This window comes from Octopus bimaculoides, chromosome 11 (assembly GCF_046866305.1).
Source record: "Octopus bimaculoides isolate indiv1 chromosome 11, ASM4686630v1, whole genome shotgun sequence".
NCBI classification, from domain to species: Eukaryota; Metazoa; Mollusca; class Cephalopoda; order Octopoda; family Octopodidae; genus Octopus; species Octopus bimaculoides.
The window spans coordinates 57,171,898-57,194,722 of record NC_142938.1 but is presented as its reverse complement, the minus strand read 5'-3'; the positions used below and the strand labels follow the sequence as shown (position 1 = coordinate 57,194,722).

Below are 22,825 nucleotides of genomic sequence, written 5' to 3'. Positions count from 1 at the left end.
TCTCGTGTCAAATTGCAAAATCTTCAGAATGGCAGTGAATTAATTCACATCGAAAATGTACAAGATTTTTTTCAAATTATACTCAAAAGCATTTTAACTGCAGCGCGCTACCAGTGTCAGTTAACTCTTGTCGACTGAAATGCTTATAGGCTAAGCAAAATACATTCATGGAATGTGACTAAATGAAGTTAATTTTTTAACATAGTCCCTCTTACTGTCCACACACTTCCATCAGTAGGTGCAGTGCTTGGATCGCACTGGCTTAGACGCTATGCTGTTGGTCAAATAGTCATCAATAACAGATAAAACATATTTCATCTATTCGATACTGGTGCCCAGCCGAGTGTTTTTCATGTAGGGAAACAGATGATAATCAGTTGGAACCAAGTCACTAACATAGGGTGGGTGACCAACCAGTTGAAATCCAGTCAAGCACTGCAGCCAATGAAACCAAGGGCTTGTGTGCTGAAGCATTGTCCTAATGAAACAAGATCCCATTCAGCAGTTTTTCTGGGTGCTTGGTCTTGAGAGACTTTTGTAACTTCCTTAGCAAGTTTACATTGAACTTTCCATTGATTTTGTGATCATTTTGAACATAGTCAATAAACACAATATTTTTTGCATTAACATATACTCTTTTACTCTTTCACTTGTTTCAGTCATTTGACTGTGGCCATGCTGGAGCACCGCCTTTAGTCGAGTAAATCGACCCCAGGACTTATTCTTTATAAGCCTAGTACTTATTCTATCGATCATTTTTGCCGAACCACTAAGTTATGTGGATGTAAACACACCAACATCGGTTGTCAAGCGATGTTGGGGAGACAAATACAGACACACAAACATATACACACATACATGCATATATATATATATATATATACGTATTTACGACGGGCTTCTATCAGTTTCCCTCTACCAAATCCACTTACAAGGCTTTGGTCGGCTTGAGGCTATAGCAGAAGACACTTGCCCAAGGTGCCACGCAGTGGTACTGAATCCGGAACCATGTGGTTCGTAAGCAAGCTACTTACTACACAGCCACTCCTAGGCCTATGTAATAATGTGAAGTATATATTGTACATTAAAATGTTTAATTTCGGAAATATATCAAGCGAAGCAAACATAAGCAGTAAAAATACAAATTGCGAGTATTTCAAAATGTAGAACACTACGTGACGAAAACTAACAAAAGCAGAAAATATATAGTGGTGCTTGTGCTTCAAAGGTATAAATAATTCTGTTAACAAAAATACATCGGTTCCATGTGCAGCTTGTACATGTTGATGAGGGCGGGATAAACACAAACCATAGCGTCAAAGATCTCTGGTGACAATTCTCTCCTCTCTGGCTATATCATAGAAATTCCTTACTTATAACCATCTGTTGACTCAAAATAGACCACACTTTTGCTGGTCTTGCAAGCGGTCTGATTGGATGACTTAAAGCAACCAGTCGGCACGAACGGATATGGTCATGTGACCACTTGTAAAAAAACAGGCAAAATACGCCAAATGAAAGCTAAGTCTAGACAACCAAATAAACATAGCATTAGCTGCACCTTCATATGAGACTAGTGCATATAGAAAATAAAAAAGAAAACATACCCTCCCTCTGGGTTACAAGAGATGGTGCACGACACACATCTGACAAACTTCTACACGCAACGAGTTACGAGGTTCTATGCACTCCGGAGGGATCGTCAAAAACTGACACTCACTTGTACAGCCATACGAATAGAATGATTTAAGACTATTCTTGCCACATGGTATGCTTTCTGGGAGACACCAAAGGTCGCAACTTTAGAGTGCACAGCGTTTTCTTATATTTTAAGATAACCTTGCAATATAAGAGGGAGCGCACAATTCTTCCTTGTAATTTCAAATTACCTCGCAAGGCTATCTTATATGGTGGATGAAACAGTCTTTTTCTTTCTCTGTTGTGGTATTCAGCATGTCAGCGACAGTGAAGTATCGCCACAGTCGCAATAAGAATATGGACATCAGCAGCCGCATTTCTCTACTCACCAACATGTGACCACGTTCTTTGTCGAAATGCTGCGTAATCAGTTATTGTCATAATTCTTCTTTATTACAAATAAGTGAAACCCTCTTATAACCTCAAATGGTGAACCTTTGTGGTGCTCAGTGTAATACACATTAACGTCAATGAAAGATCTTCATTTTTGTACCTTCGAGTATATGGAAAAAGTAGAATAAGCGGAAGCAGTTCTGATCCTCTTGGGTAATAATCGAATGAATACGATCGTGAAACGGCGAAATGGGGTTCCTTCCGAATTGTCTTTGGAGACATGTTACTCTATTATTTGCGTAGCCAGGATCATCAGAGAGGTGTTCCAGGTAGGGCCCCTCGTTCTCCGAAGTGGGAGATCACAGCTCCGATACTACGGATATGTGGTAAGAATGCCCCAGGAAAGAATCAATGGCTAGATTTCACTGGCAGAAACAATTGAGAAGAAGCCCAGAGGTAGATTATGAGCAAGTTCTTTGGATAACATCAATGAACTCGGTCGGACCTTTCGGGTTCCAGCTGAATCAATTGGAGGCGAGACCCAATGGAAGAGGGGATCGAAGATTTTCCCCTATAACCTTTCCAGGAATTAAGCAGGTGAAAAATAAAAGGGGCGTGATTTAAATACACAAATAATCCACACATATAAATACATATACCTGTATATATTGGTTTCAAATTTTGGTGGAAGGCCAGCAATTTTGGTGGAGGGGGAAAGATGATTACATCGACCCCAGTGTTCAACTGGTACTTATTTTATTGAGCATGAAAGGATGAAAGTCAAAACTGACCCCGGTGGCATTTGAACACAAAAAGTAAATTCGAAAGAAATGGCCGGCATGCTAAGCATCCTGCCAGCTCGTTGCCTCTAGGTCTGTATATATCAATTACAAATTTTGGCACAAGGCCAGTAATATCGGGTGAGGGGTAAGTCCATTACATAGATCCCAGTGCTCAACTGGTACTTATTTTATCGACCCGGAAGGGATGAAACGCAAAGTCGACCTCGGCGGAATTTTAACTCAGAACATGAAGACGGACGAAATGCCCCTAAGCATTAAGTCTGGCGTGCAAACGATTCTTATTTCTTTATTGTCTACAAGGGGCTAAACATAGAGGGGACAAACAAGGACAGACAAAGGGATTAAGTCAATTACATCGACTCCAATGCGTGACTGGTACTTAATTTATCGACCCCGAAAGGATGAAAGGCAAAGTCGACCTCGCAGAATTTGAACTCAGAACGTAACGGCAGACGAAATACCGCTAAGCATTTCGCCCGGCGCGCTAACGATTCAGCCAGCTCGGTGCCTTTGTATCTGTATATGTTGATAGACATGTATGCACACACACACTCACACACACACACACACACACACACACACACACACACACACACACACACACACACAAACACACACACACACACACACACGCACACTCTCTCACACACTCACGCACATACACACACAAAATGTAAATACATACATTATATAAGTAAATATTTGTTTGTGTACATGTGTCTGCTATTGTGTGGGTGCGTGTGTAGCGTCTATGTGTGAAATTCATATATATTTATATGACACAGACTGCAAAATTGATGCAACACAATATGATGCACAACGTCCCACCCATAAAGGGGAGTCGCAGGATGGGTCGAAACGATAATCGTACAAAATAAAGAGTTATACCAATTCTATCTGTTTGTTTAATCGATTATCTGGAATTCCTGAAGTAGATCCAACAAACCTATTCCCCAACCGCGGATGACACCAGGTAGCCCAAACTGTACCAGTACTTTACTCAATATATCAATACACTAATTGACATATACCCATCAGCACAAATATAACATATACACAGGGTCAGGAGTGGCTGTGTGGTAAGAAACTTGCTTCGCAACCACATGTTTTGGGGTTTAGTTCCACTGCATGGCACTTTGGCCAACTGCCTACTACTATCGCCTCGGGCCAACCAAAGCCTTGACAGTGAATATGGTAGATTGAAACTGAAAGAAACCTGTCGTGTACAAATATGTATATATATATACATATATATATATATATATATATATATATATATATATATATATATATATATATATATATATATATATATATATATATATATATATATATATACATAAATATATATGTGTGTGTGTAAGTATGTATGTATATATGTATTTGTGTGTGTGTGTTTGTCTCCCCAGCATCGCTTGACAACCGATATTGGTGTGTTTACGTCCCTGTAACCAGCGCTTAGATAAAACTTACTTGGAAGAGGATGCTTGGCGTTCAATCATATAATAATATAAATAATATATATATATATATATATATATATATATATGCATATATACATACGTATATGTACATACTTACATCTATACATATATATATATATATATATATATATATATATATATGCATATGTGGGCACAGGACGTCATGAAACGTGTACAACAAAAAATACAAAGTACGAGTACGTGGAATATGAGCTATTTTTTCGAACAACGAAAGACACAAACGGAAAATAAGGCAAACAACATAAAGAACAACCCTTCATCAATTGTTGGCTGCTTTTCTCCTCACGTATTTCGAGCATTTAACAATAATATACGCTTTCGATAAAACAGTTGCTCCCGCAAAGCAAATTAAATAAAATTTGGGATTTTGCGGAGGATCAAAATTGATAACAAACAGGACACACACACACAAAATTTTATCAAAGGTCTCATTCCAAACGATAAAGCAGTCTTCCACATATCTTTTCACATATCTTATCTCTCTTATATAAAGGTGAAATGGCTATCCATATTTTAGCAGTGACACTCCATATATGGTGAATTCAAAATATCCCATTATTAGGTTCCCATCGCAATTCCACGTTTTTGTCGATAGTAGGTGTCATGAAGCATGAAATAATTGTTCTGAAGTATAAATTTTAAAGTTTCAATAATAAAAACCTGGTTTACACGTTCCATATAAGAACCTGGAAATTGAAATACAAAAGATATGACCTCTTAAAGTGAGAACTATTTCTGTTATTGTCAGTGTCCTAGGTATGATGAAAAAGGGATGTCAGAAACATCTAGATAAGATCCCAGGAGAACCATGTCTCAGAGAAGTAAAAAGAAATTGTGCTTAGAGAAACCATATCAATTTAGATGTCTGTGTTGTATCACTAAAACACCAAAATATTTATAAATTTCATCCATGGATTATTATTTTTATTATTAATTTATATGTATGTACATACATACGCACGCACAGACACATACACAGATATATATCTATACAACTACCAATGTGCACTCACAAAGCTTTCACCAAACTGTCCCTTGCAAAAATGCAGCACAGTGCTACTAAATATGGAACCATGCAAACCATGTGATTAGGAAAAATTCGCATCTTAAACACACGCTTGTATTTCGTAGTATTCCTTTAACATTCTCCCTTCCAATAGGATATGAAATATTTTGTATGAGTGTTTATATATAAGTCATGTGTGTGTGTGTTTTTGTGTTGTGTGTGTGTTCGTAAGAGAAAGAGATAGACGAGTAGATAGATACATAGACAGATAGACAAACATACAGGTAGACAGATAGATAGATAGATAGATAGATAGATAGATAGATAGATAGATAGATAGATAGATAGATAGATATGCGTGCGACCGTTCCGGAAGTGAATGAACACATGTTCAGTACTTACCGGATATTTCTGACGTGTATCTTTACGGCACGTCATTATCAGTGTTGTACCATAAACAGTAGGATATCTGTAAAAATAAAGGCGATGGAAATCAGCCGATATACTTATTTATTTTCTCTCTTTCTCCTACTTGTATACAGTATAATCAATGGCTCATCTGCAAAAGTGCTTTCCTCTCACCAAAAAGATACTTTGGCATATGTAAGTTTTGATATATCAACACTGGAAGTAAATAGACTGAATTCTTTTCATTTTAATTCTTATAAATTCTTTTATAGATTTCTAGCTTTGATTCGGTTCCAGTTATATATATCATATAATATCATAGTAACCGACATGCATAGATCATTGTTTCGGGATATTCCTTCTCTGTTCTCATTACCAAATTCATCTCTCTTTCTCTCTGTCTCTCTCTGTCTCTCTCTCTCTGTCTGTTTCTCTCTCTCTCTCTCTCTCTCTCTCTCTCTCTCTCTCTCTCTCTCTCTCTCTCTATCTATCTATCTCTCTCCCTCTCTCTCTCTCTCTATGTATATATATATATATATACAAATACATGCAAACATATATGCATACACATATATAGAGGCAATTGACAATTATTCAGATTGACAAATTAGATGTATCAAATATTATAACAGTTCGGATATGAAATACAAAATATGTATATATGTATGCATGCAAAACGAGAGTAAGAAAAAAGTAGAGAATTTCAGTCGATGAATATTTAATTATAAATATGCAGATATTTATTTTAATAGATCTAACTTACATACAGTACAAATGACAGACAAACATTAAAGGGTTAGAAATAAAAGTTTTATAATTCCAGCAGCTGTTGGACGTATAATAGCTTTCTTCCAAACCATTAATTTTCTCTGTCGTTTGTTCTCTGTGTAAGTTGGATCTATTAATATTTATACTTATACTGTCTATTTATACTTAAATATTCATAATGTGAAAGTCTCCACTTTTCACTTTCTCTCGTTTTGCATGCATACATATATACATATTTTGTAGTTCATATCAAAACTGTTATATTTAATACTTCTAATTTGTTTATCCGCATAACTGCCTGTATATCTGGTCAACTTGATCACTCGTTTAATCATTGCTTACCCCGTGGAGTTGGTCTCTTTTAAATACATCAGAGTGTATGTTTGAATCATTTGAGCACAACTAAATGTTCTCTGTAGTGAGAATCTCTGGGTCTCATCTATGGATCACACACACACACATACATGCATATATATATATATATACATACCTACTTTCATACATACAGGTACACACACACGCACACATTCACACACACAAACACACACACTATATATATATATATATATATATATATATATATTCACACACACGCATACGCACTCGAGGGGTGTTCATTAAAGATTTCCCCTGACTCACTTCCGGTTATTGCCGGACACGGAACTTAAACAGGTATAATCATACTTGTTTCTGGATGTCACATTGTAAATTGCAGCTTTCCACTGGTATTCATTTGTCTTTTATGGTTGCTGAAGTGGACTAAGGTATTATAATGGAGGAAGTTGAATGCACATTCGCGATCAGGTTCTTATACTAGAAAGGCCATACACCAAAATAGACTTTCGATGAAATGAAAGAAGTTTATGGTGATGATGTACCATTTATACGACGTAATCAATCACTGGCATCACCAGTTCAAATGTCGGATATTAGTGGAAACTGTTCCTATTCCTGGACGACCCACCATCGATGACGACACCATCCATAAAGTGGAAGTCGCCATTTTAGAGGATCGTTGCAAAATTATTCGGCATCTAGCCCAAAAAGTGATAATAATAAGTGTAGGGTCCGTGGAAAAAATCATTCACGACAATTTGCACATGCGGAAGTTGTCTACACGATGGATTCCTCGGATGCTCACACCCTTTCAGAAGGAGGAACGAGTCAATTGCTCCCATGCGCATTTGGCAATGTGCTAAGAAAAGGAGTAGGACTTTTTCGGCAGACTTATCGCACAGAATGAAACATGGGTCCATCACAATGATCCTGAGACTAAAGTCCAGTGGCATCAATAGAAGCATGATAATTCACCACCTCCAAAGAAGGTTCGTGTCCAACCTTCTGCAGGTAAAGTGATACTCACAGGCTTTTGGGACCAGCGCAGAGTAGTAATGATGGATTTTCCGGCAAAGGGCACCACAATTAACAGAGCATATTATGCTTTTCTGCTGCAGAAATTGCGGGACGCCATCAAAGCAGAGAAGCATGGCATGATAACCAAAGTTGTCTGCCTCCTCCAAAACAACGCCCGAGTTCACACGTTGCCAAGACGAAAGCACACTTCTGCGACTATGAAATCTTACCTCATCCCTCTTACTCTCCCGACTTCGTACCATCTGACTTTCACATCTTACCAAGCATGAAGTCTTTATTTAAAGGGAAGCACTTTTCGGATGATGAGGAACTTATTCACGGAAGCATGGTGTTCTTTCGTTCCAACCATCGCAAAAATCGACAAATAGGGGAGAAGCACTGCAAAACAAATACGCATCCCATGGCAGTGCGACTCCAGGAGCAGGCGCCGGTCGGCAGACTGTTGCATAAGGGCAGAAGTCTGAAAACGCATTTTGAAACTGAATAACATTGATGCCCTTAGTATATTATAGAACAACAGAAGGAACGCAAACAAGTAAACAAACAGACCAGCCAATATTTATGATGCTATACACTACACCAACAGAAACAATTAAAAGATGAAGGAAAAGGAAAATATGGACCCAGAACTCTCTGCATTCAATAAAACAGTGGCCCACAATGTGTTTGCAGTACCAGTATTCATACCAACATTTGGGCTATTTCATTCGACACTTGATGAGAGCCGAGCCATTGACGACAAAGGCCGGAAGATACTGGCCAGCACACATAATTTCCACATCAACAGTGACGTAGCACGTCTCTACCTAAAGCGAAAACAAGGGAGCAGAGGCCTAACATCAATTCAGACTGCCTTTGAATGTCATAACGTACCCGTTCGACAACATCTTTTAACAATGAAGTTCGAAGCACATCCTTTGAACAAGGTTGCATACTTGAGGTTGATAACATCATGAGACTTGGAAAGCAACTCTTCAGCAGCATTCCTTGTCTGATAATCTTAAATACATTCCCAAAGAAGACGCACGATTCTACCGCAACGTGTCATCAGATGAAGGAATGAGCGTATATCAGCAGAGGACCATGCATGGATATGCTAGTAGGTAGCTCCAGGATAATAGTAACATTTATCATCAAAACAGTCAATCATGGATCAACAACCGGATTACTAACGCCCACTCTGAAGGGTATGCGTTTGCAATCCAAGAACAGGAAATATCAACCAAATACGTGATGTACGACTGAAACTGTAAAAATTTGTAAAACTTTCCAGAAGTTTATCACTTAAGTACATATGAGCATGTCTAGACATACATACATGAGAATACATAAGTAAAATAAAACATACATATCTACACACATACATACATGCATACATACATACAAAAATACCCTATCGATGTTGAATTTCCAGTGAAGGAGCCTTAGATCCAGGTTAGAAACCGGCTCTTTATTGGTAAGAGATCTTGAAATATAACTGAATAACGACATCAGTATGTGCATACATACATACATACATACATACATACATACATACATACATACATACATACATACATACATAATGAAGGCACTGTGAATAAAGATAGAATGACCCAAAAATATTACACCAGACTTAGGAAAATATAGTAGTCGGAACTCTTCCTTACAACAATATCCCACAATACATTTGCAGTATCAGTGCTGATCCCAACATTTGGGATACTTGATTGTTCTGTAGAGGAAATCCACTCCCTAGATATCAAAAACCCGCAAAATCCTGACAACAGCTGGGAATTTCTACAGAAGCAGTGATGTTGACAGTCTCTACCTAAGACGAAATGAAGGTGGTAGAGGCCTGAGATTAGTGCACAGACGGCCTTCGAATGCTGTATGGTATCACTCAGGCAGCACATGCTAAACAACAGCAGCAAAAATAAATATGCTAATGCAGTCCTGAAAAGGGAAGTGAGTTCAAGAAACACTCTCTTCCTGGTGATCTCCTATACAGCCCCAAAACAGCTGGGCTCTTCTACCTCAGAGGAGACCTGGATGGAAAGCACTCAACATACAAAACAAAAATGACCATGCATGAGTATGTCGCGCGGAAGCTTGAACAAGACATTAGAATTGACACGAAGCGCAGCCTCTCTTGGATACAAGACTACTACATCACATCACACTTTGAAGGCTATACGTTTGCAAGCCAGGAAGAGGGGATTGCCACAAAGTACCTGGTGATCAAGAGAGACAGTGACGCTCTTGTAATCCTAAGGTGCAACCGCATCTATAGGTTATGTCATGTTTCTGTGGAAGACACCAAGCATATGATTAGCAGCTGTCCTAAAATGTCGTCACAGTACTACCTCCCTATGCGGCACGATGTTGTTGCTAAAACAATTTATAATGCCATCCGCAAAAAAGACTGTCCTGAATTTAACTTAGAAAACCCCTCTGTTATGCAATGCATTCATAAACACCAACCAAGAAATACTGGTGGAATATTCCCAGGAAAACTTCTGTCAAATGTAAGCATAACAGGCCAGATATTGTTATTTGAGACAGAGGAGCAGAGGTATGTGCAATCATATAAATATCTCTTTGAAAATCAGAGAAAATGAAGATATCCATGGACAGTTGCTTCGAAACCTTTAGCTTCTATATCCAGACTATAAATCCATATTCATACCAACAATAATTGGAGCACAAAGTTTTGTTAGTAAATGCTTAAAGGAGAATCTGGATAAACTAGGATTTTCAGAAAGGGAAATTGCCCGGCCGATTCGTACATTACAAGTCCAATCTGTGAGTGGAACAGTATAAATATGCAAAACTTTTCTCAAGTTCCAAATGTGAATTTGTCTGTGTTTCTTACTGATTTAACTATTGTCCTTAAATTACCTCCTTCTATATTCCTGACATATTTACATAAAATCCCTATTATAAAGTTTATATACCACTAACCATTGACGAGAGTCCTAAACATCTTTTCTCATTTATAAATAAGCCGTATTGCGTATTAACGGTCAAATATAAATTTCAGTGTCCTCTATCTAAGAATTCCGTACTCCCATATTTGGTTTTTTAACTCCATTTGCTTATTTCCTCTATATGGAGTTTTAAACTTGCTTATTTACACTAATCAATAGAGAGAAAGTCGCATATATTTCTATGTTATATATATATCATCACCTAGTCATTACCCTTTAATCGTGTTTAAAATAGACATGACTCGTAGAACAATTTATTTTTTAAAATTTCATAAGAACCCAATACCCATGTAATTCTAAAGTCCTCCTTTTTCGTTATTAAGTTTTTATTTTTCTTATTGTGCTCTTTGACAATTCAGATTCTTAAAATGAATTTATTGTCTTTCTGTACGAAACGATCGTCTACCGAATTGAATAAATATTTTATCCCATATTAACATCTATCTCCTCTATTTATAATAAATGTGATTGAATTTGTCATACTGCGTTCTATAACTTAAATCATACACTTAATATGCATATATATATATATATATATATATATATATATATATATATATATATATATATCCACACATATACTTATGTATATATCCATACATGGACACACGTATATACATGATAAATGCATGAAAATATCTACACATATACACGGACATGCACATTTGCATATATATATCGATACATATGTATATTTCTCTACCCACATACCATGTTTATACATAGGCATATAACCATATCTTCATTCGCGCTGAGGAATATATATATACACACGCATACACGTGCCACGTAGACACTTGAGTTGGTAACCCTCTCATCCCCCCACAACAATATGTCTGTGTCGGATTGTGCTTATCTCCATATTTATATCTATGGGTGCCTACCCACGTGTCTACAGTCCATGAAAGTATATACTTGTGTGTGTGTGTGTGTGTGTGTGTGTGTGTGTGTGTGTGTGTGTGTGTGTGTGTGTGTGTGTGTGTGTGTGTTTGTGTGTGTGTATAGAAAACAAAGTATTCGATACTGGTGCCCAGCCGAGTGTTTTTCATGTAGGGAAACAGATGATAATCAGTTGGAACCAAGTCACTAACATAGGGAGGGTGACCAACCAGTTCTAATCCAGTCAAGCACTGCAGCCATTGAAACCAAGGGCTCGTGTGCTGAAGCATTGTCCTAATGAAACAAGATCCCATTCAGCAGTTTTTCTGGGCGCTTGGTCTTGATAGTCTTTTGTAACTTCCTTAGCAAGTTTACATTGAACTTTCCATTGATTTTGTGATCATTTTGAACATAGTCAATAAACAATATTTTTTGCATTAACGTATACTCTTTTACTCTTTTACTTATTTCAGTCATTTGACTGTGGCCATGCTGGAGCACCGCCTTTAGTCGAGTAAATCGACCCCAGGACTTATTCTTTATAAGTCTAGTACTTATTCTATCGATCATTTTTGCCGAACTGCTAAATTACGAGGATGTAAACACACCAGCATCGGTTGTCAAGCGATGTTGGGGAGACAAATACAGACACACAAACATATACACACATACATGCATGCATATATATATATATATACGTATATACGACGGGCTTCTATCAGTTTCCCTCTACCAAATCCACTTACAAGGCTTTGGTCGGCTCGAGGCTATAGCAGAAGACACTTGCCCAAGGTGCCACGCAGTGGTACTGAATCCGGAACCATGTGGTTCGTAAGCAAGCTACTTACTACACAGCCACTCCTAGGCCTATGTAATAATGTGAAGTATATATTGGACATTAAAATGTTTTATTTCGGAAATATATCAAGCGAAGCAAACATAAGCAGTAAAAATATAAATTGCGAGTATTTCAAAATGTAGAACACTACGTGACGAAAACTAACAAAAACAGAAAATATATAGTGGTGCATGTGTTTCAAAGGTATAAATAATACTGTTAACAAAAATACATCGGTTCCATGTGCAGCTTGTACATGTTGATGAGGGCGGGATAAACACAAACCATAGCATCAAAGATCTCTGGTGACAATTCTCTCCTCTCTGGCTATATCATAGAAATTCCTTACTTATAACCATCTGTTGACTCAAAATAGACCACACTTTTGCTGGTCTTGCAAGCGGTCTGATTGGATGACTTAAAGCAACCAGTCGGTACGAACGGATATGGTCATGTGACCACTTGTAAAAAAACAGGCAAAATACGCCAAATGAAAGCTAAGTCTAGACAACCAAATAAACATAGCATTAGCTGCACCTTCATATGAGACTAGTGCATATAGAAAATAAAAAAGAAAACATACCCTCCCTCTGGGTTACAAGAGATGGTGCACGACACACATCTGACAAACTTCTACACGCAACGAGTTACGAGGTTCTATGCACTCCGGAGGGATCGTCAAAAACTGACACTCACTTGTACAGCCATACGAATAGAATGATTTAAGACTATTCTTGCCACATGGTATGCTTTCTGGGAGACACCAAAGGTCGCAACTTTAGAGTGCACAGCGTTTTCTTATATTTTAAGATAACCTTGCAATATAAGAGGGAGCGCACAATTCTTCCTTGTAATTTCAAATTACCTCGCAAGGCTATCTTATATGGTGGATGAAACAGTCTTTTTCTTTCTCTGTTGTGGTATTCAGCATGTCAGCGACAGTGAAGTATCGCCACAGTCGCAATAAGAATATGGACATCAGCAGCCGCATTTCTCTACTCACCAACTTGTGACCACGTTCTTTGTCGAAATGCTGCGTAATCAGTTATTGTCATAATTCTTCTTTATTACAAATAAGTGAAACCCTCTTATAACCTCAAATGGTGAACCTTTGTGGTGCTCAGTGTAATACACATTAACGTCAATGAAAGATCTTCATTTTTGTACCTTCGAGTATATGGAAAAAGTAGAATAAGCGGAAGCAGTTCTGATCCTCTTGGGTAATAATCGAATGAATACGATCGTGAAACGGCGAAATGGGGTTCCTTCCGAATTGTCTTTGGAGACATGTTACTCTATTATTTGTGTAGCCAGGATCATCAGAGAGGTGTTCCAGGTAGAGCCCCTCGTTCTCCGAAGTGGGAGATCACAGCTCCGATACTACGGATATGTGGTAAGAATGCCCCAGGAAAGAATCAATGGATAGATTTCACTGGCAGAAACAATTGAGAAGAAGCCAAGAGGTAGATCATGAACAAGTTCTTTGGATAACATCAATGAACTCGGTCGGACCTTTCGGGTTCCAGCTGAGTCAATTGGAGGCGAGACCCAATGGAAGAGGGGATCGAAGATTTTCCCCTATAACCTTTCCAGGAATTAAGCAGGTGAAAAATAAAAGGGGCGTGATTTAAATACACAAATAATCCACACATATAAATACATATACCTGTATATATTGGTTTCAAATTTTGGTGGAAGGCCAGCAATTTTGGTGGAGGGGGAAAGATGATTACATCGACCCCAGTGTTCAACTGGTACTTATTTTATTGAGCATGAAAGGATGAAAGTCAAAACTGACCCCGGTGGCATTTGAACACAAAAAGTAAATTCGAAAGAAATGGCCGGCATGCTAAGCATCCTGCCAGCTCGTTGCCTCTAGGTCTGTATATATCAATTACAAATTTTGGCACAAGGCCAGTAATATCGGGTGAGGGGTAAGTCCATTACATAGATCCCAGTGCTCAACTGGTACTTATTTTATCGACCCGGAAGGGATGAAACGCAAAGTCGACCTCGGCGGAATTTTAACTCAGAACATGAAGACGGACGAAATGCCCCTAAGCATTAAGTCTGGCGTGCTAACGATTCTTATTTCTTTATTGTCTACAAGGGGCTAAACATAGAGGGGACAAACAAGGACAGACAAAGGGATTAAGTCAATTACATCGACTCCAATGCGTGACTGGTACTTAATTTATCGACCCCGAAAGGATGAAAGGCAAAGTCGACCTCGCAGAATTTGAACTCAGAACGTAACGGCAGACGAAATACCACTAAGCATTTCGCCCGGCGCGCTAACGATTCAGCCAGCTCGGTGCCTTTGTATCTGTATATGTTGATAGACATGTATGCACACACACACACACTCACACACACACACACACACACACACACACACACAAACACACACACACACACGCACACTCTCTCACACACTCACGCACATACACACACAAAATGTAAATACATACATTATATAAGTAAATATTTGTTTGTGTACATGTGTCTGCTATTGTGTGAGTGCATGTGTAGCGTCTATGTGTGAAATTCATATATATTTATATGACACAGACTGCAAAATTGATGCAACACAATATGATGCACAACGTCCCACCCATAAAGGGGAGTCGCAGGATGGGTCGAAACGATAATCGTACAAAATAAAGAGTCATACCAATTCTATCTGTTTGTTTAATCGATTATCTGGAATTCCTGAAGTAGATCCAACAAACCTATTCCCCAACCGCGGATGACACCAGGTAGCCCAAACTGTACCAGTACTTTACTCAATATATCAATACACTAATTGACATATACCCATCAGCACAAATATAACATATACACAGGGTCAGGAGTGGCTGTGTGGTAAGAAACTTGCTTCGCAACCACATGTTTTGGGGTTTAGTTCCACTGCATGGCACTTTGGCCAACTGCCTACTACTATCGCCTCGGGTCAACCAAAGCCTTGACAGTGAATATGGTAGATTGAAACTGAAAGAAACCTGTCGTGTACAAATATGTATATATATATATAAATATATATATATATATATATATATATATATATATATATATATATATATATATATATATATATATATATATATATATATATATATATATATATTATAAGGTTTTTAAACTTTTAAATTTTCATATTCAAAAGAGACAGAGACTTCAAATTCGATATATCGATATATTCACCACTCTATGTTAACATTTTTGTGACAAACTTATCCAGTGACTGGTCCATTGGATTTAGACATTTGGCACTTCTTCAGGAGTGGTTACCTTTCGAACAAAACACGAAAAAACACATATATAACTATTATTAAGTCTTTAGGATCTCGTTCGCTTTCGTCTTTGTTATTATAGGGGAGATAACTCCTTAATTTTCTATTTTTATTGCTCTCCTGTGGATTTCCACTAGATTAATTAATTATTTTGTTTATTTCTCTTTACTATACTATATTACCCGTATACATATGCATACATACACTTTACCCGTATACCTATCCATATATACATATACACACACATACACATACATATGTATACACATATACGTACACACACACATACATACGTGGAATATGAGCTATTTTTTCGTACAACGAAAGACACAAACGGAAAACAAGGCAAACAACATAAAGAACAACCCTTCATCAATTGTTGGCTGCTTTTCTACTCTCGTATTTCGAGCATTTAACAATAATATACGCTTTCGATAAAACAGTTTCTCCCGCAAAGCAAATTAAATACAATTTGGAATTTTGCGGAGGGTCAAAATTGATAACAAACAGGACACACACACACACACAAACACACACACACACACACAATTTTATCAAAGGTCTCATTCCAAATGATAAAGCAGTCTTCCACATATCTTTTCACATATCTTATCTCTCTTATATAAAGGTGAAATGGCTATCCATATTTTAGCAGTGACACTCCATATATGGTGAATTCAAAATATCCCATTATTAGGTTCCCATCGCAATTCCACGTTTTTGTCGATAGTAGGTGTCATGAAGCATGAAATAATTGTTCTGAAGTATAAATTTTAAAGTTTCAATAATAAAAACCTGGTTTACACGTTCCATATAAGAACCTGGAAATTGAAATACAAAAGATATGACCTCTTAAAGTGAGAACTATTTCTGTTATTGTCAGTGTCCTAGGTATGATGAAAAAGGGATGTCAGAAACATCTAGATAAGATCCCAGGAGAACCATGTCTCAGAGAAGTAAAAAAAAATTGTGCTGACAAGTACTGCTATATCCTTAGAGAAACCCTATCAATTTAGATGTCTGTGTTGTATCACTAAAACACCAAAATATTTATAAATTTCATCCATGGATTATTATTTTTATTATTAATTTATATGTATGTACATACATGCGCACGCACAGACACATACACAGATATATATCTATACAACTACCAATGTGCACTCACAAAGCTTTCACCAACTTGTCCCTTGCAAAAATGCAGCACAGTGCTACTGAACATGGAACCATGCGAACCATGTGATTAGGAAAAATTCGTATTTAAGATACGAATTTTTCCTAATCACATGGTTGTATTTCGTAGTACTCCTTTAACATTCTCCCTTCCAATAGGATATTAAATATTTTGTATGATTGTTTATATATAAGTCATGTGTGTGTGTGTGTTCGTAAGAGAAAGAGATAGACGGGTAGATAGATACATAGACAGATAAACAGACATACAGGCAGGCAGACAGACAGACAGATAGATAGATAGATAGATAGATAGATAGATAGATAGATAGATAGATAGATAAATAGATAGATAGATAGATATGCGTGCGCCCGTTCCGGAAGTGAGTGAACGCATATTCAGTACTTACCGGATATTTCTGACGTGTATCTTTACGCCACGTCATTATCAGTGTTGTACCATAGACAGTAGGATATCTGTAAAAATAAAGGCGATGGAATTCAGACGATATACTTATTTATTTTCTCTCTTTCTCCTACTTGTATACAGTATAACCAATGGCCCATCTGCAAAAGTGTCTTCCTCTCACCGAGGAGATATTTTGTCACAGGTAAGTTTTGATATATCAACACTGGAAGTAAATAGACTGAATTCTTTTAATTTTAATTCTTATAAATTCTTTTATAGATTTCTAGGTTTGATTCGGTTCCAGTTATACATATCATATAATATCATAGTAATTGACTTGCATAGATCATTGTGTTTCGGGATATTCCTTCCCTGTTCTCATTACCAGATTCATCTCTCTTTCTCTCTCCCCCCCTCTCTCTCTCTCTCTCTCTCTCTCTCTCTCTCTCTCTCTCTCTCTCTCTCTCTCTGTATGTATATATATATATATATATATATATATATATATATATATAGTTATTAATATTTCTAAGTCTCTCTAAAGGAGACTACGGCAGCGGTACTGGAAATTAATAGTTATCGCCAAGCCAACATGGCAGTCCCAAAATTAGGACGAAATCTGCCGTGAATTAGCTCCAAGAAGCCATCGCCTCTAGCTAGTAATTCACGGCAGATTTCGTCCTAATTTTGGGACTGCCATGTTGGCTTGGCGATAACTATTAATTTATATATATATATATATATATATATATATATATATATATATATATATATATATATATATATATATATATATATATATATATATATATATATATATATATATATATATATATATATATATATATATATATATATATATATATATATATATATATATATATATATATATATATATATATATATGTATATATATATATATATATATGTATATATATATATATATATATATATATATATATATATATATATATATATATATATATATATATATATATATATATATATATATATATATATATATATATACATGTATATATATATACACAAAAGCATGCAAACATATATGCATACACATATATACAGGCAATTGACAATTATTCAGATTAACAAATTAGATGTATCAAATATTATAACAGTTCGGATATGAAATACAAAATATGTATATATGTATGCATGCAAAGCGAGAGTAAGAAAAAAGTAGAGAATTTCAGTCGATGAATATTTAATTATAAATATGCAGATATTTATTTTAATAGATCTAACTTACATACAGTACAAATGACAGGCAAAAATTTTAGGGTTAGAAATAAAGGTTTTATAATTCCAGCAGCTGTTGGACGTATAATACCTTTCTTCAAACCCTTTAATTTTCTCTGTCGTTTGTTCTCTGTGTAAGTTGGATCTATTAATATTTATACTTATACTGTCTATTTATACTTAAATATTCATAATCTGAAAGTCTCCACTTTTCACTTTCTCTCGTTTTGCATGCATACATATATACATATTTTGTAGTTCATATCAAAACTGTTATATTTAATACTTCTAATTTGTTTATCCGCATAACTGCCTGTATATCTGGTCAACTTGATCACTCGTTTAATCATTGCTTACCCCGTGGAGTTGGTCTCTTTTAAATACATCAGAGTGTATGTTTGAATCATTTGAGCACAACTAAATGTTCTCTGTATTGAGAATCTCTGGGTCTCATCTATGGATCACACACACACACACATACTTGCATATATATATATATACATACTTTCATACATACAGGTACACACACGCGCACACAATCACACACACAAACACACACTATGTATATATATATATATATATATATATATATATATATATATATATATATATACATACACACTCGAAGGGTGTTCATTAAAGATTTCCCCTGACTCACTTCCGGTTATTGCCGGACACGGAACTTAAACAGGTATAATCATACTTGTCTCTGGATGTCACATTGTAAATTGCAGCATTCCACTGGTATTCATTTGTCTTTCATGGTTGCTGAAGTGGACTAAGGTATTATAATGGACGAAGTTGAATGCACATCCGCGATCAGGTTCTTATACTAGAAAGGCCATACACCAAAATAGACTTTCGATGAAATGAAAGAAGTTTATGGTGATAATGTACCATTTATACGACGTAATCAATCACTGGCATCACCAGTTCAAATGTCGGATATTAGTGGAAACTGTTCTATTCCTGGACGACCCACCATTGATGGCGACACCATCCATAAAGTGGAAGTCGCCATTTTAGAGGATCGTTGCATAATTATTCGGCATCTAGCCCAAAAAGAGATAATAATAAGTGTAGGGTCCGTGGAAAAAATTATTCACGACCATTTGCACATGCGGAAGTTGTCTACACGATGGATTCCTCGGATCCTCACACCCTTTCAGAAGGAGGAACGAGTCAATTGCTCCCAGGCGCATTTGGCAATGTGCTAAGAAAAGGAGTAGGACTTTTTCGGCAGACTTATCGCACAGAATGAAACATGGGTCCATCACAATGATCCTGAGACTAAAGTCCAGTGGAAGCAATAGAAGCATGATAATTCACCACCTCTAAAGAAGTTTCGTGTCCAACCTTCTGCAGGTAAGGTGATACTCACAGGTTTTTGGGACCAGCGCAGAGTAGTAATGATGAATTTTCCGGCAAAGGGCACCACAATTAACAGAGCATAATATGCTTCTCTGCTGCAGAAATTGCGGGACGCCATCAAAGCAGAGAAGCATGGCATGATAACCAAAGTTGTTTGCCTCCTCCAAAACAACGTCCGAGATCACACGTTGCCAAGATGAAAGCACACTTCTGCGACTATGAAATCTTACCTCATCCCTCTTACTCTCCCGACTTCGTACCATCTGACTTTCACATCTTACCAAGCATGAAGTCTTTATTTAAAGGGAAGCACTTTTTGGATGATGAGGAACTTATTCACGGAAGCATGGTGTTCTTTCGTTCCAACCATCGCAAAAATCGACAAATAGGGGAGAAGCACTGCAAAACAAATACGCATCCCATGGCAGTGCGACTCCAGTAGTAGACGCCGGTCGGCAGACTGTTGCCTAAGGGCAGAAGTCTGAAAAAGCATTTTGAAACTGAATAACATTGATGCCCTTAGTATATTATAGAACAACAGAAGGAACGCAAACAAGTAAACAAACAGACCAGCCAATATTTATGATGCTATACACTACACCAACAGAAACAATTAAAAGATGACCTTAAAAAAAGTATCATTTATCATTTCAGACAATAAACCTCAACGGCTAATGGCTGTAGTAGCTTACCAATTGGCCTGTTTAATTCGGAATTCATTGAAGAAAGTCATACCTTAAATGAGATAGTCAAAGGAATGTACCACCCATCCTTGACATCTGCAGAAATAGCAAAATTAGTCCATCACCTCACACACCTCCATCCGCATATGACTACTATTCATTCCTCTCTTTACATCACCTTCCCTTCCTCTCCACCAAATACACATAACTCAATCAACCTTCGCACTGGTCAAAAGGGATAGGCATACCTCTGTTCAGCATCTATTAATGTTATATCGCCAGAAAAAAAATGAATTCATGAAAATGTTCAACCCACTGCCCACGGATACTACGCACTATACTATAATTGAAACCAAGAATACGGTGTATGATCTTAAGAGACGTGTGATTCTGGAAAGCGCGTAGTGAGGCATTAAATTTTCATAAATTCCATCCAAAGACTACTACTACTACTACTACTACGACACACACACACACACACGCACACACACAGACACACACACACACACGCATGCATTGATAAACATACATAAACATATACCTGTATATACGTGCATGAATTCATACATATGTACGAATATACATACATATCTAGATGTACATATATATATATGTGATGTGTGTGTGTGTGTTTGTATGTATGTATATATATATATATATATATATATATATATATATATATATATATATATACAAGTTGTTTGTAAAGTAACGCAGCATAGTATTAAAGACTTTCGATCAATAACTCAGAGATCAATGGGAGATCGACATTATTCATTGCCAGTCCAGCAGTGGCTGGAAGACAATTTTCCTGGCGCGTTGATTGGACGAAGAGGGCCAATTGAATGGTCAGCCCGGTCGCCTGACCCCGCCCCCCATGTAACTTTTTCTTTGGGGAGTATGAAAAAATCTGGTATATGGTCACAATCCACGTACTGTTGATCAGTTTCGAGGGAAAATACAAAATGCTTTATTTACATATGATAGAATGTTTTGGAGTTGTTGCAACAACTAGCCCAAAAACATACTATCTACTTCAATTATGAAGAAAAGAGAGGATGAAACCAATAAACTGTATACAGCCTGTCTACCCTATGTGAAAGGCCTCCCCGAAAAGATACAGAAGATATGCGGCCCATATGACATCAGGACAGTATTCAAGAGTAATACAACACTTCGCAAATATCTCCTTCGAGTAAAACCACTAATAGAAGAGAATATAACCAAAAACTGCGTGTACTCCATCCCATGCTTCTGTGGTTGGTTATATAAAGGTGAAACATGCCGGCCCTTCAAAATAAGGGTAGAGAAACATCGCAAACTGTGGCACAAGGAGATATTAATAAATCAGATATTGCTGATCATGTATGGAAAAATGGAGACCACCTCCCCACGTGGGATGAAGTTAAAATAATAGACAGAGAACATTACTGGAAAATGCGAAAACTAAATGAAGCAGCACATATGCTAGGACACAACAACCTCCTAAGCAGACTGAGTGATATAAGAATAGCATATAGGAACCGGTATTAAGGAAGGATAGGAAAATATTAGATTTATAAGCTCTAAAAATTCACTCCATACTTGCCCACGGGCATATGGCGTAGTGGCTAAGAACGTGGACTAGTAACCCTAAGATTCAGAGTTCGAAAAATACCTTAGGAATGGGAACCCTTGTTCGAAATTTTCCCAAGACACCTGATGGAGGCTGGAAGGTATGTCAGCCGAAACGTTTTGTTAACAACAACAAGCAAGATGAGGACAAATATCCGTCAAATGTAAATAATGTACATCATTCCTCATCTCTTAAATATAGAACTGTATTACAAAATGCTGTCCGTGAGATCGACACAGAATTGTGCCAAAAGGTGTGCCGATCTACCCTGTCCTGAACTGATCGTTACATTAAATAGAAAAAATGGCGAACATTTTGATAAGTATCTTTGGGCGTACTTTTGAATCCACGTTTTATAAAATTCTTTTTTTTTATTATTCTTCACTGATTGTATGCTAATTATATGTGAGTAAAAATCAGCATTCACTTGTGTTCAATAT

The 22,825-nt window shown here is 36.9% G+C and overlaps 1 protein-coding gene across 2 annotated transcripts in view; it reads left to right on the top strand.

Annotated features, from left to right (window-relative positions):
* The first annotated feature begins 17,385 nt into the window (after positions 1-17,385).
* Positions 17,386-22,825, top strand: part of LOC149133358 (galectin-3-like) — a 29,470-nt gene continuing 24,030 nt past the window's right edge. Inside the window, exon 1 of one of the 2 annotated variants that reach the window (XM_089360167.1) lies at positions 17,386-17,658. In XM_089360167.1, coding sequence (XP_089216293.1) covers positions 17,410-17,658 — 249 coding nt within the window. In that variant the 5' untranslated portion in view covers positions 17,386-17,409. The remainder of the gene's footprint in view (positions 17,659-22,825) is intronic. The other variant, XM_089360168.1, reaches the window with a different exon arrangement.